Source organism: Pseudorasbora parva, chromosome 9, assembly GCF_024679245.1.
Source record: "Pseudorasbora parva isolate DD20220531a chromosome 9, ASM2467924v1, whole genome shotgun sequence".
Lineage (NCBI taxonomy): Eukaryota > Metazoa > Chordata > Actinopteri > Cypriniformes > Gobionidae > Pseudorasbora > Pseudorasbora parva.
In genome coordinates this window covers 44,529,525-44,545,893 of record NC_090180.1, presented here as the reverse complement: position 1 = coordinate 44,545,893, position 16,369 = coordinate 44,529,525, and the positions used below count along the sequence as shown (strand labels likewise).

At 38.4% G+C, this 16,369-nt stretch overlaps 1 protein-coding gene across 2 annotated transcripts in view; it reads right to left on the bottom strand.

Moving 5' to 3' along the window:
* Positions 1–1,385: 1,385 nt before the first annotated feature.
* The window catches only part of LOC137089765 (interleukin-6 receptor subunit beta), a 28,846-nt gene continuing 13,862 nt past the window's right edge, over positions 1,386–16,369 (bottom strand). For both annotated transcript variants that reach the window (XM_067453333.1, XM_067453334.1), the window contains exons 7-15: positions 13,274–13,356; positions 9,512–9,728; positions 6,811–6,999; positions 6,451–6,549; positions 4,968–5,105; positions 4,739–4,867; positions 4,572–4,662; positions 4,311–4,392; positions 1,386–2,759 (exon numbers count right to left, since the gene is read on the bottom strand). In XM_067453333.1, the coding sequence (XP_067309434.1) occupies positions 2,310–2,759; positions 4,311–4,392; positions 4,572–4,662; positions 4,739–4,867; positions 4,968–5,105; positions 6,451–6,549; positions 6,811–6,999; positions 9,512–9,728; positions 13,274–13,356 (1,478 nt within the window). In that variant the 3' untranslated portion in view covers positions 1,386–2,309. The remainder of the gene's footprint in view (positions 2,760–4,310; positions 4,393–4,571; positions 4,663–4,738; positions 4,868–4,967; positions 5,106–6,450; positions 6,550–6,810; positions 7,000–9,511; positions 9,729–13,273; positions 13,357–16,369) is intronic.

Here is a 16,369-nt window from a genome sequence, read left to right as displayed (position 1 = left end):
TGTTCTTTTGATTAGCATCTTATATTCATATACACCAATCAGGCATAGCATTATGACCTAATATTGTGTTGGTCCCCCTTTTGCTGCTCAAACAGCCCTGACCCATCAAGGCATGGACTCCACTAGACTCCTGAAGGTGTGGTATTTAACACCAAAATGTTAGCAGCAGATCCTTTAAGTCCTGTAAGTTGTGAAGGGGGGCCTCCATGGATCAGATTTGTTTGTTCAGCACATCCCACAGATGCTCGGTTAGATTAAGATCTGAGGAGTTTAGAGACCAACTCAACCTTGTTGTTGTGCTCCTCAAACCATTCCTGAATAATATTTGCTTTGTGACAGGCGCATTATCCTGCTGGAAGAGCCACAGCCACCAGGGAATACTGTTTCCATGAAAGGGTGTACATGGTCTGCAACAATGCTAAGGTAGGAGTATGTGTCAAATAACATAAACATGGATGGCAGGACCCAAGCCTGCCATCACACTGACTCTGCCAACTTTCCTTCTTACCACAGTGCATGCAGGTGCCATGTGTTCCCCAGGGAAGCGACGCACACACCCGGCCATCCACGTGATGTAAAAGAAAACATGATTCATCAGACCAGGCCACCATCTTCCATTGCTCCGTGGTCCAGTTCTGATGCTCACGTGCCAATGTTGGTCAGGGGTCAGCATAAGCACCCTGACTGGTCTGCGGCTATGCAGTCCTATATGCAACAAACTGTGATGCATTTTCTGACACCTTTCTATCAGAACCAGCATTAACTTCTTGAGCAATTTGAGCTGCAGTAGCTCTTCTGTTTTATCGGACAACACGGGCCAGCCTTCACTTTCCACGTGCATCAATGAGCCTTGGCCACCCATGACCCTGTGGCCGGTTCTCCACTGTTCCTCTTGGAGCACTTTTGATAGATACTGACCACTGCAGACCGGGAACAGCCCACAAGAGCTGCAGTTTTGGAGATGCTCTGACCCAGTCGTCTAGCCATCACAATCTGGCCATTGTCAAACTTGCTGAAATCCTTACGCTTGCTCATTTTTCCTGCTTCTAACATATCAACTTTGAGGACAACATGTTCCCTTGCTGCCGAATATATCACACCTACTAACAGGTGCCGTGATGAAGAGATAATCAGTGGTTTTTACTTCACCTGTCATAATGTTATGCCTGATTGTGTATAGGCTAATGAAACAATAATTTGTAAAAAGACAGGATCTAGATTAGTTAGATTAGTCCATTCTTGTTACCAGATCCCATCAGAAGTTATTTGTTTTGTCTGGATTGTTCTATAAGTTAGAATTTAGTTCTGTCAGATATCCAAAACCTGTTAAGATTGAGTTTCACCTGATCTCCAAAATCAGCTAGAAATGAGGCAGGACAGAGTAAAAAGCAGGAGGTGACAGGTTTAATGTAAGCAGCAGTGCAACAGTTAAGACCACATCGGAAACACACAATGCACAATAATAAAAAGGTTTAAATTTGGGTCCTCTTAAGTTAAAGAGGTCTGTATAATTTCAAATTCTGTGTCTGTGATGTAACCTTTCCTACGAAGGGGAAAGTGCTGTCCTGTCTGGGACTGTTTGTCCTTGACTGTGTCAACAGAAATGGGAGGATTTAAAAAGCACTATTTACAAATACTTACTAAAAATGTAACAGTAAACCGAATCTCACAATGTGTAAGTAGCATAATGCGGATAGTTTTCAAAGCACCATAGGATAATAAAAATGGGAAAAGCAATATGATGTCAACAGTAAAATAGCACAGTTTTATACTTGACAACAGATCATATTGGCCAAGTTTCCATGCAACAAAAGCGATTTTCCCCCCTGGCACAATTTTTCCATGCAATTTTCAAATGGTATCAATTGTTTTGTGCACATTTTGTTTCTTGAGATCAAAGTGGTTTTGTGAGAGCTGGAGCAGTTCTGACTTCCTTGGAAGTCCTTGACCTAGACGAGCTCTGACAGGACACACAATCTAAAAAGATTCCACGAAAAAAGTTACCCGCTAGTTCACGCAATCTCTTGAACCTGCCAATGAAACTTTTGTAAATCTAGTGCAACTTTTATAATTAACTGAGGCTGACACTGGACAGTATGCAGAGCTGCTTCCAAAGGAAAAAAGTTGCTTCCAGTTTACATCCCAACCATGCCGTTACAACTATCCTTTTACTCCACAAGCTTGTGTTTATGAGTCAATCAGAAAGCACGCAAAGATGGTGTGTGTGTGATATGAGGGCACTCGTTTTGGCGGGCTGGCTGGAGAGAGTGTGATTGTGAAACCCCAGTCATGTAGGACTCTGTGGTGAACTATGTGCTGGTGTCCTCCGGTAAAACCTGCAGGAAGTGCGAACACTCGTCAAGCTCAAGAGTTCTGTATGCGTCTACGGTTGTAACAAATGGCATGTTGCACTGGGACACATGGACGTAGCTGCCTAAATCTACTTGATTGATTTTATAGCTGAGGAGTGAATCAAACAAGAGATCGGCCGGGGAGTCTTCTTTATATCCAGCAGGAATGACTTGGTCTGGTTTGGTGTAGCTCTGGTTGAAGAGATGTGTTGGGGAAGCTTGAGTTGATGCCGGTTTGGGGTCCAGGTATGTTCCAGTGGAAGTGCCGCTGGTCTCATTGTCTTCTTGTCGAACAGTGTGGTAGGGGAATACCTCAACCGGCATGTAGTCTTTCTCACCATAACTCTGATAGCTTGTAACTTGACTGATAGAGATGATGGAGCTCAAGGTGGATGTTCGCTTGTGCTGCTGAAAATAGAAGAGAAAACTTAATGAAACCAATCATGCTCTAGTTTGAACATTTTAATATACTGTATATTTATACACACATACATACAAATATATATATATATACACACATACATACAAATATATATATATATATATATATATATATATATACGGTACATTACTGATCACAAGTTTAGAAACACTTAGAAAGTAGACTACTAGAAAGTAGTCTCTTAATCTCACAGAGGCTGCATTTATTTGATCAAAAATACAGTAAAAACTGTAATATTGTGAAATATTATTACAATTTAAATCAACTGGTAATATATTTTAAAATGTAATTTATTCTTCTGATGGCAAAGCTGAAATTTCAGCATCATTACTCCAGACACATGCTCTTTCAGAAATCATTTCAGATTCCTTTTATTTGTCATTTTTATGCTCCATATAAAAACAAAATTGTGTTTCACACATCCACCACACAAAACAATTGATAAAATAAAAAGACCAGTTTCTTATTATCGTCAATGTTAAAAACAGTTTATTTTTATTTATTTTTATTTAATTTTATTTATGGAAATCATGATACACTGGCTGCCATTCTAAAGTTTAGGGTAAGTAAGAAAAAAGGGTCTTTTTTCAAATAAAAAAGACAAATTAATAAAATGTTACAAAAGTTATTACTATTTATAATAAATTATGTTATTTTGAACTTTCTATTCATCAAAGAATCCAGAAAAAAATGTGTTTAACATTAATAATAATGAGAAATATTTATTTAGCACCAAGATCACTGAAGGACCGTGTGACACTAAGACTGGAGTAATGCTGAAACTGCAGCTTTGATCAAAGGAATAAATTATATTTGACTAAATATTACAATATTTCACAGTATTTACTGTCTTTTTGATAAAATAAATGTAGCCTTGGTGAGATTAAGAGACTACTTTTAAAAAGATTAATGTTTCCAAACTTTTGACCAGTAGTGTGTGTAGAAGTCTCATGTTCACAAACGCTGCTTTTATTTGATCAATTTAAAGAGCTGTTTTCTATTATATAATATTTTAAAATGTAATTTATTCCAGTGATCAAAGCTGAATTTTAAGCATTATTACGCCAGTCTTCAGTGTCACATGATCCTTCAGAAATCATTCTAATATGCTTTTTCCAAAATATTCCATATTTTTACCAGGATTTTACTTTGTTTTCTTCTTTTATTTCATGTGCTGTGTACTTTTCTCTGACACTGTTGTCTACTGTAACCCACTAACTTTTGACAAAATGTTATTCAACATTGTATTAGTAGAATTTCCCCCAGAGTATTTCTTTCTCCAGTACAAATATCTAAACCAGAAGTAAAGTGATGAAATCCCATTTTTTTAGGCCACATCTTTGAATATGAATTTATTCCTTTAAGACTGTTGCAAGAAATGCAAGTCATTCAACAAAAATGATTCCGATTTTAGTTGCCAAAAGTCAAAAGGTGTATTTATTTCCTCCTATCAGCATGTGGGTTGTATTGAAGAATCCCTGCCCATGCTGAATAACTATAACTAGGGTCTTGTTTACCTGACATGGGTTTGTGTTAGACCAGACGGACAGGCTGCTTTTTGAGGGGTCTGGTACAGTCGGAAACAGACACTGTTTAATCCTAAATAAACATTAATACAGAGACAATAAGTACAGCATGTTAGTATATGCTATCGAGCATAATATGCTATCGAGGTTGTTCATACTGAGATGCATAAATATTGGACCATGTTTATTAATGCTACTTGAATGAATATAGTTTTAATAACAGAATCATGATTTACTAACAAGTTCTCTTACCTTAATCTCAAGCATAATGGGATTATTAATATGAGGAAACTCAGTAGTAGTGCACTCAGCAGTATGGGGATCACTTGTACATCCTCAAGCCCTTTGGACACACACAAACAGGTTTAAAGATAACATTGTGTCTATACAGCAAGCATGAATGAATGCATCACTCTTACTCAGCTCCACCATCTGCCACGGCCCCGCGGCGCCCCCTGCTGCCGTGTGAGCCATTACGCAGATGTTATAGATTCCTGTTGTCAGTCCGCTCAGAGATATCTGTTCAACATCAGAGCGAACCTCCTCACCTTCAGATACAGACACTCAATAAAGGTTCTGTCATCACTTTTTTGACCCAATTTAATTAATAACTTTAAAATATTTTGCCAAGAAAAGTATGCATCTTACTTTTGCCATTTATACTGTACAGGACAGTGTAATGCTGGATGAAGCCATGGAGTTTCTCTATAGGAACAGGTTCCCACTTCAGAACCATACCGCTGCTGCTCGTCTTCAGCACTGTCGACTTCGGGCCAACAGAGGGCGCTGGAACACAGGAACACCATCACTTTATTGTCATTGTGTACAACGAATTTACTTGTGACAACCCTGAAGGTGCATATAAAACCCATAGTCAATTTTAAATAAAGCAAAGTTCATTGAATAATTAGCATAACAATACAATAAACAAATGCAATATAAAAGCCAAGGAAAAGTTGCTCAGAATACTGGCAAAATGCAATAAATAGTGTATAATGCACGAGTAACCAACACGATTATTATGGCACATATGTACAGCAGAATTAATTATTATTGCATGTATTATTGAACATTGCGTCACACATTGCCAACATAGCTTATCAGAGTTATAGCAGAGTTTAACAGTTATTGTAGATTTAAAAAAAAAAAATGACATGGACATACAGACACTGTTCATTGTATTCATTTTGATATTTAAATGCAGATGTTACCTTGAGCTGGATTGATGTGCAGTTAAACATTATGCAAATTCATGAGCAGCTGCACTTTTTTATTATTGTTATTATAATGACAGCCTTTCTTTGGTTTCTTTTCTTGTCCCTTTGTATTTTTTAAATGTCAGATCTTAATTTTAATTTGGGTAAGATTTTTTATTTATTTTTTGTAAATAAGAAAAATAATATAACAGATAAATTATCTTTTAAAGGAGACTGGTTCATATTGTCACACTGTATATGGGGTGAAAAATATGAAATAATATATAAACTATACTTTTCTATACATAAATATAAATCTTCCACAACATACACTTCCCAGACAAGACAAAAAAAAGTCACTGTTTGGATTTAAATAAGGAAAATGCTATGATTTGCTCATTACTGGGACTAATCGAACAGCTCCTTCCCTTTTTTTAAAATAACCAATAGCGTTTAATGTATATCAAAGCTCGGCCAGAGCCGTTGAAATCGGTAAAGCCGCAGTTTCTTCCCAGTCTCCTTCATATCCCTTTAAAATACAGATTTCAAATGGGTCCGATATGTTTTCTGGTCTATAAAACATAATAATCAATGCAATAATAATCCAATCATAGACTCTTAAGCATTTGCATATTTAAATCCAAACAGCAACTTTTTTTCTTGGGATGGGCAGTGTATTAAATGGCTTTTCAGCTAAATATAAATAGTAAAACTATTATGTATTTAGACTTTTGTCTCAAAACCTTAACAGTTATGCATCCTTCTAAAATATATAGCAGCATATGTGACAACTACCCCCATTGTTCTCTAAAGATCATTGTTCTGTTTTTTGTTTTTTTGTTTTGAGCATGGCATATGTCAACTGATGAATACTGCAGTTACAATAATACACCTCCAGTTCCAATAAATGAGCATGTTTCAGTGTAATATCTGACCTCCTTCCCGTGTGAAGGCAGTGACAGACATGCCCCTTCCTGCTCGTCGCCCAAACAGACTCACGACAGACAGATTATATGGGACCCCTGGCTGAAGACCTGAAACACACACAGAGACATGCACTAAAACTATTCTGTTCTAGTTATTTGATTAAACTATGATTATAGTAGTAAACGATGTCAATATCTTAAAAAGCAGGGATGGATTATCAGCTAAAGACGAAAAGGAAGTAAAATTTGTCAGTAAAGATATTTATTAATGTCACTAGTAACTTGTGATGTGATCCACACCAACGGGTCACAACAAACAAAACAAAATTAAGCAGTTTATAGGAATATAGTTTAAGTGATTGGTCAGACCTGTAATAGTAAAACTTCTTGCAGTTTTATTCATATGCTCCCAGTGCAGACTGGTTGGTCCATGCTGAGGCACAGTACTCCACTGCAGCACAAAGCCGCTCTCTGATTGGTTCAGTGCTGTCCATTCCACCTTCAGGCGAGTGTCGTCCAATGGGGTGACGTTGAAAGTCTGAGGGGGAGGGAGTTCTGCTAGGAAAGGAAATGGGAGTTAAGTTCAGGATAAATTACCACTAGGTTTCTGAGAATGATGTTGTTTGTAAGAATGCTTCAGCAGAATTTCCTGTGAATCATCACTATTTCATTAAACGGCCACAAGCAAGTTGCTTTGAGATATTAGCAGGATGTCATGAATTCAGAGTAAAAAAGAGCAACAGGGGGGCGTTATGTCCCAGTCATCACATGTTCCTTTGTTCCATATTTCCTCCTCTCATCAGTCACCATGGACCCTAACCATCATCAGAGCTGTTTTGTCTTTATGGTAATAATCCCCATGTATTTAGTTTCTGCTTGTGTTCTGAGTCTGGTATTGTTTGTTATGTTGCACGCTGTTTCTAGCCTGACAAGCCAGACCCACATCAAGATGTTTGGTCTGGAAACTCACCATTGACAGCTCAATCCAAGGGGCGGAAAAACGGTTATCTTTAAACTCCCTCTGCACGCGATAGGATAGCGCTACAACCAACCAGAGCAACGAAGGTGAAGCAGAGCTAGTTAAAAGATTAAACTTTCTCCGTATCCGGTCGGCTAAACTCCGAACACATCTTCCCTTCTTAAGAATGACTTCAGTGCCGTTCTTTGTTCTTTTCTCAAAGAAAAGCTTAAAGGGGGGTGAAACACTCAGTTTCAGTCAATCTCATGTCAATCTTGAGTACCTATAGAGTAGTATTGCATCCTTCATATCTCCGAAAAGTCTTTAGTTTTATCATATTTATAAAAGAAATATAGGCTGTACCGAGTCTTTCCGGAAAAAACGAGCGCCTGCAGGCGTATCGTGTGGGCGGAGCTAAAGAATGACGAGCGCAAAGCGGTGACGTCCTCAAGCGTGGAGAAACCCATCTATCTCAGCTAATACAGATAATGATCCAGAATCAAATCTGAGGGAGAAATAAATTGAACAGTAGAAACGGCAACATCAGGACGTCCGTCTCTGTGGTATGTAAGTTACTGTATTTAATGGCCTCTCCACATTTCTGTGTCTTTACTCGCAGTTTATGAGGACATGATTCGGTTTATGGACTATTGTATGCGACTAAACCTTAGCAGTAGCAAGCAAAACGGTTTTGCACGTCAGAATACTGTAACGTTATACAGAACAACAATGGAGTAACCGTTAGCGCATTTGAATGACGAAGCACGCAATCGTGTCGTTTACTGATGTTTACTCATGCGTCCGTAGCCAACAGCACAGACATTTGAAGCAGTTTAACTCACTGGCTGCTTCCAAAGCAGGAACGAACCTTTATTGCTGGGACCGCTCCGTCAAAAACACACTTCTTTGGTATGATTTGGTAAAGTCCTGACAGCAGTGGCGTGTAAATCCACTTTGCGACGCGACTGAAGCGATGTTGTGAAGCTTCTCATCATTTCTGCGTTCAAATCGGTTCAAATGCAGCGCTGCCTTCCCGGAATGCTGTGCTGAAGCGTTGAAGTCGCTCGACGTCACCCATAGGAATAAAGAGAAGCGCGGCGCCACATAAGTGTTCACGGACGACTGGATCTGCAGCTGAGAGACTGTTTACGGCGTGCATTTCCTCTCTCTCGCTCTATTCACGCGCGCGCGCACCCTACCGGGAGAAGAGCCCGTACGGCCCATACAAGGACCTTCCGCTCTATTTAACGTCAAGGCGACCCATACTCGAAAAAAACTCGCCGAAACTTGTGAGAAACCGGAAGGAGTATTTTTAACACAGAAATACTCCATCAAACGTCCAACATTAGTTTTTGAAACTTTGTCTATGTTTAGGATGGGAATCTAAGTCTTTAACAGTGTAAAAAGCTCAGTATGCATGAAACAGCATTTCACCCCCCCTTTAACTCCAAGTCTTCCAGAGTCGCGGTCAAAGCTGATTCGAAAGACCGCCGTTCGCCAGTTTCTGTGTTTACTAGAAGCACGCAAACGCAACTCGGCCGTCGTCATTATGGCCCCGCCCACCGACTCTATACACAATGTGATTGGCCTGACCAGAGTTTGGCGTTTACAGCTCAGAAGTGTATTGAGAGTTTCTAGATGACGGGCAGATTAGAGTCGCGGGCAGATTAGATTTGCTGCCGCTAGGGTGCATCTAGATTTGTAGGATACGCTGTTTCGCATGTTGGCTTGGAATCATTCTAATAAACCCTGTATATTTTATTCATCTTCCTCATTGGAGCTTAGGCATTACAATTATATTATAGTTATTATAATGTATCATACACATTATATTGTCTTTTGAAAATAAAACAGACTAAAATATTTTTGGATGAACCACATTCAAATGAATTGAAAAATATGATATATGTACACCTGTGATGCACATTAAATTATATATTAATGTAGTAAGTTGAAATAAGACCAGCCTGGTCCAACTAGTGACCATAAATGACCACCGGTTTGGACCAGGTAGAAACTATCATGTAAACCGCTGGTTATTAGCTGTTTTTTCCAACACATTCATTTCACTGAAACTCCCAAACACGCTGAAGCATCACATCAGTGATTTACCTTCATCTGTGTGTGCCGGTATGTAGATGTGAGCTGGAGGTGATGTCCCGGCAGAGTTGGTAGCCATCAGGCTGCAATTACAGGGATCGACTGAGACGGTGAGGACGCAGAAGCTTCTGGATGCGTTTAAAGCACCACAGGTCCATGAATCCAGCTCACTGTGACAGGACGCAGAGTAACTCAGCACAACCCCATTGACCTCAGGCCAGGAGATGGGCTGAAACAGACACAGAAAACTTATGAAACTTATATTCAGGAAGATGGTGTATTTACAAGATCTACCAGTAGTATCTACCAGACTGGTAGATACTACTGGTAGATCTCCATGATGAGCAGACAAACATTGGCTGAATCCGAAATTGCATACTTGAGTTTATATAGCTCTGAATAAATAAATGAATGCCTTTATAATGCATTATACATAAAGGTATGTAGAGTCAAAAATTCTATAAATCTTTCCACCCACTTTTTTCAGTTTGAAAATCCCTTATTTAGATTGTAAGGATTCATTTAGTATATCGTGTTTGTCATAGTTTGTTTTAGGCCTTCTTTAGTGGATACACACTGCATATCATCCACAGATGTAAATGTAACAGAGTGACTATAAAGCAATGGAAATGACAGACATGTAAAGGAGTAAAACAGCTCTGGATTCTGAGTTCATCTCCTGTTCCAAACTTTCCTCTGTGACAGAACGAGCCAATCAAAACACAGAGGGTACCTTTAGGGGTACAACAGCTCATCGCTGGGGCAGTACCCTTAAAAGCACAACTTTGTACCATTTTTTACCACAAAAATGTTCATTGAAGTACCTTAAGGTACGCATTTGTACTCAAATGTACTAATATGCACATTTTAGGAGTAAAATAGGTACAAAGATATCCTTTTAAGGGAACTGCCCCAGCGATAAGCTAAATGTACCATTTTTTAAAATTCTGTGTACACAGTTTTCTTTAAACTTTTAGTTTTACAACTCATCACATAAAAAAAAAAAATAACATTAAAATCTGATAATATTATCTTTGAAGTGCTGGAAAAAGTGTCAAGCCATTGATTTCACTTTCAAAAGAATGTACGAACCCTGAGATGAATAATGTAAAAAACATTAGACTATTTCATCCACAATAACTATAATAAATCCATATTGAGTGTTGGTGATTCGTGGACTGAAACCACTGAACTTTGTTCATGGCACAAATAGCCTAATGTTTCTCCTGGTTTCCACATCAGCACTGTTTACTCTGATATCTGTGGTTTATAACATAATTCTGCACTGAATGCTTCTCACTAGACCTCACAGTAGTAATATTATAATAATTCTGTCCATCTGTCCAGCATGGCCTCCTAATAATCCCCTATCCTCATTGGCTTAATCACTCGGTCTCCTCTCCACCAGTAAGCTAGTGTGTGGTGGGCGTTCTGGCGCAATATGGCTGCCGCCGCATCATCCAGATGTTGCTGCACATTGGTGGTGGTTGAGGAGATTCCCCCTTCTGTTTGTAAAGCACTTTGAGTACCCAGAAAAGCGCTATACAATGTAACAAATTATTATAATATTATTATTGATAAACGGTCTGCAGAGCACAGCTCGAATGCTGCTCCATTATGGTTTCATTTTGTTTGCTGTTTGATATTTCTCATATCATATGTAACAGAAACGGAAGATCACCGTTGTGCACCGTGGTGGTCGCATCGGTACGACCTCTAACAACTTTTAGTTGAACCAGCAGGAAAAAAGGTGTATATGCATTAAGAGCTGGGGGGTTCAAACTTTGTAAATGGGAAGATCAATGTAAATTGTACTTCATTGTCTTCCAGGAAATATCATATGTAAATATCTTCTGTTGCTTCTGAAGGGCAGTACTGAATGAAAAAAGATATTTAAACAAAATAAGTTTTTGGAATTTGGACATCTTCATCCTGTTTAAAAGTTTTCACCCCCAGCTCTTAATACGTCGTGTTTCCTTCTGGAGCTTCAGTGAATGTTTGAACCGTTTTAAATAGTTGTGTTTGAGTCCCTCAATCGTCCTCATTGTGGAAAGATGGATCTCAAAATCATACAGCCACTTCTGGAGAGGGTTCAAATATGCAAAAGATGCTGGAAAACTGAAGAATTTTCAGGACATGAAGGATTTGTATAATCGTTGGTCAGTTTAACTGCTCAGGACAAACAAGAAACTCAAGAACAACCATCACAAAACAAACAAAAAAACATCCAGGGAACGATACACAGTATTAAGAATCAAGGGTAAACATTTTTTATTTAATTTTTATAAATTCAGCTATTTTTTTCTTGTGGACTATATGTAAACATATTTTATGTAGAATATCTTATTCAGGACAGTACTAAATAAAAAATAGCATGCATTTTGTATGATCTCTCTTATTTTGCTAAAATTATTTTATCATTTGAGCAATGGGTGTGTTGAGCAAGACTGTATGGTAAATATAGGTTGACAAAATAAAAGTCAATATATTTTAATAAGTTTAAGGTATGTTTAAAAATATACAGCAGATATATCTTTTTGGCCAAGTTTTTTGTATATTTTGAAATATATTTAAAAGTACATCGAAAATATATGTTCCTGCTTAGGGTCATGTCAGAGACTAGATCTTAGGGTCATGTCAGAGACTAGATCTTCTAGCAGAAGGACGGTACTTTACATTGGACCTCATTGACTTTCATTAAAGATTAAAGACTTTAAAATGTTCAAAATATATTTTTGCGTTCTACTGAAGAAGCAAAGTCAAACAGATGAGGTGCAAACAACATGAGAATGTAACATGTAAAGGATGACAGCTTTAAGAAATTGTAATTTTTGACTGAATTATCATTTTGGGTGAACTATCGCTTAAAAAATAGTTAGTAGAGAAGCAATCTCCTATAGAATATTTTACAGCTGGTCTTATCACTAAATCAGGTACTAAATGTTCTACAATCAGGCTGATGTTGGGCATACAGGATGTGGTTATTCTGTTTTTCAGATTTAAGCTGACATAGACAAAATTTAAAGAGTGTTATTAAAACAGGAAGTGGCTTGAGCCATAATCACAAAGCAGCATAAATGAGTCTTTTATATCAGTCGCTGATCTGCTTTACATCTTTATATTTATGCTGTTTTATAAAATCATGTGAAATTTGCTCAAATATGTTTTTTATATACATTTGAATTGAATCAATAAATAATTCCTTTAAAGACATATGATGCTCACAAACACAGCACAGTTTTGTGCAGATGAAAACTATATTAAACATATATTAAATATTAATGATCATGTCATTGTTGGGTTTAAATATATTTTCCAATAAATACATCAAGACTGTTTCATCACACAGCAAAAACAAAAAAATAATAATCACAAATTAGATTAGATATTAGACTTTTAGATCTCAGATGCCTCTCAATAACATTAAATATGGATGTTTCTCCTGCGAAAAAAGTCCCCATGTAATCTGAAATGTCTCAGACATCAACAACTGTGCAGATTTGCCAAGATAATGTCTGCTATCAAAAGTCAGCAATCTCAATAAAATCCCAGTATGTCAACAGACTCTCATTTCAAGGAACCCCAGCTGAATTATCTTTAAAAAGTAAATGCTAAATAACAGAGTACTACAACAATGCTCTGTAAGAGGTTCCTGTTTTCCTGTGGGCTCCAGTCCAATCTCATGTTGACTGCTTTTTGTCTTTCTTGCCACCCTCTGAATCACATCCTCATCATGTATTTTCAAAAACAGATTTTTATAGAACAAAAGCAAACCTTCCAGAGCAGGGTAAGGCGTCTCTTTCCAGCTTCTTCTGCAGGCTGGATGTGTCTCCAGATCCGAGGAGCCGCAGACGGGGCTGAGGAAAAATTAATCCTATAACTCACATTCATCCATACAGCTGCATTTAACCACACTACTAATGAATCAAACACATATCTCTCTTTGTCAGAAAAAACTTTGAAACTGATCAGAATGAATGGCCTAGTATTGCTTTTTGAACACGTGTGTATATTTGGCAGGATGTGAAAAAATATATATATGAAGCCCCCCATCCCTTCACCCCAGACCGCATAGGCATTTTGGCTTGATTCAAGCACTGATACTTACAGTGGTGGGGGGGGGGCTTCATATATATGGGGGGCTTATATATATATATATATATTTTTTTTTTTCCTTCTTTTTTTTCTTTTCAAACCTGAACCAAACATATTTTTATTCAAAGATCCACAGTCTGTTAGTCTTTAGTCTGCCAAAAAAAAAACACTACATTAAAATCATAAACTCAAATGTTATTGTGAAAAAAAAACAAAAAAAACACAATGACTTGTAAGTATCAGTGCTTGAATCAGACCTTTCTGTATATCCTAACACTAAGCTTAAACGAAAATAAAGAAATAATTGTGTAGTGAAGTATTTTTTTGGTACACTTTTTTTTCAATCAATTCCTCTATTATCACCGTCCTCCTCGTGGCTGCCCGCAGCAACTTGCGCTCTCTTCATCAAGGATTAAAACAAAACAGGGACATATAGATTAATAAAATACATGTATAGAAACAATAAAACTTTAAATTCACACAGCTATAGCCTACCTAGGTCGTGGAGGCCCAACGTCAGCACATAATGGCTACAGTATTTGTTTAAGAACTTAAAAAAGATGCTGCAGCCAATGAGCAGCCGGTGGGGAGTGGTTGCAGGACACCTCAACCTCCACAAACAGTTTTTAATTTTTATCAGACAATAACTACTCAAGATTTTGCTTTAGTATAATTTTCGGGACAATCAGGACCAGATTCGGGATTCGGGACAACAGTGTAGATTTTGGGACTGTCCCGAAATTTTCGGGACATCTGGTTACCCTAATTGAGATTGATGGCGGGTCAAAGTACTACATTGTTTGCAGGCAGCCAATGAAGATCACTGGCTAGCATTATACAAGTTTATTACAATCCTACAGTGGGGCAAAAAAGTATTTAGTCAGCCACCAATTGTGCAAGTTCTCCCACTTAAGACGATGAGAGAGGCCAGTCATTTTTATCATAGGTACACTTCCAACTATGAGAGACAGAAGAAGAAAAAAACCCAGAAAATCAAATTCTGATTATTAAAGAATTTATTTGCAAATTTTGATGGAAAATAAGTATTTTAACAAAAGTTAAGGGTCAAACATTTTCTGTAAGTCGCCAAAAAGTTTTTAAACACTGTTGCTGGTAGTTTGGCCCATTCCTCTATGCAGATCTCCTCTAGAGCAGTGATGTTTTGGAGCTGTTGCTGGGCAACACCGATTTTCATCTCCCTCCAAAGATTTTCTATGGGGTCGAAATCTGAAGACTGACTAGGCCACTCCAGGACCTTGAAATGCTTCTTATGAAGCCACTACTTCGTTGCCCGGGTGGTGTGTTTGGGATCATTGTCATGCTGAAAGACCCAGCCATGTTCCATCTTCAATGACCTTGCTGATGGAAGGAGGTTTTTACTCAAAATATCACGATACATGGCCCCATTCATTCATTTATTCTTTCCTTTACACTGATCAGTCGCCTTGGTCCCCTTGCAGAAAAACAGCCCCAAAGCATGATGTTTCCACCCCCATGCTTCACAGCAGTATAGTGCATCTTAGCATTCTTTCTCCTCCAAAAGTTATATTTTGGTTTCATCTGACCATATGACATTTTCACAATCCTCTTCTGAATCACTATACTGGGCGGCAGTGGCTCAGTGGTTCATGTAGATTGTCTACAAACCGAAAGGTTGGTGGTTCGATCCCCGGTTCCACCTGACCAAGTGTCGAAGTGTCCATGAGCAAGACACCTAACCCCAGCATGCTCCCGATGAGCTGGATGGCGCCTTGCATGGCTGACATCGCCGTCGGTGTATGAATGGGTGAATGTGAGGCAAAAATGTAAAGCGCTTTGGATAAAGGCGCTATATAAATGCAGTCCATTTACCATTTACCATTTACCATCATCCAAATGCTCTCTAGCAAACTTCAGACGGGCCCGGACATGTACTGGCTTAAGCAGGGGGACACGTCTGGCACTGCAGGATTTGAGTTCCTGGCCACATAGTGTGCTACTGATGGTAGCTTTTATTACTTTGGTCCCAGCTCTCTGCAGGTCATTCACTAGGTTCCACCGTGTGGTTCTGTGATTTTTGCTCACCGTTCTTGTGATCAATTTTACCCCACGGGGTGAGATCTTGCGTGGAGCCCCAGATCGAAGGAGATTATCAGTGGTCTTGTATGTCTTCCTGGTGCAGATCTACAATTTTGTCTCTGGTGTCATTTGACAGCTCTTTAGTCTTGCCATAGTGGAGTTTGGAGTCTGACTGTTTGAGGTTGTGGACAGGTGTCTTTTATACTGATAACAAAATCAAACCAGTGCCATTAATACAGGTGAGAAGTGGATGACAGAGGAGCCTCTTAAAGAAGAAGTTACAGGTCTGTGAAATCCAGAAATCGTGCTTTTTTTGTCGGTGACCAAATACTTATTTTCCACCCTAATTTGCAAATAAATTCTTAAAAATGTATTTGCAAATTTATTGAAAATGGACAAACCTAGAAATTGGGTTGCTTGAATGGATCCATTCACTGGGTTCAAACAACCCAATTTCTCGGTTTGTCCATTTTCAACCCAACTTGGGTTGTTTTTAACCCAGAATTTTTTTGAGTGTAGGTACACTTCTACTATGAGAGACAGAATGAGAAAAAAATGTCTATGATGAAAATTACAGGCCTCTCTCATATTTTTAAGTGGAAGAACGTGCACAATTGATGGCTGACGAAATACTTTTTTGCCCCACTGTACATAGGTTAATGCAGGAAGTGAGACTGGAATTACTCGTTTCAGCTGCTAAGAATCGGTCCTTTCTTT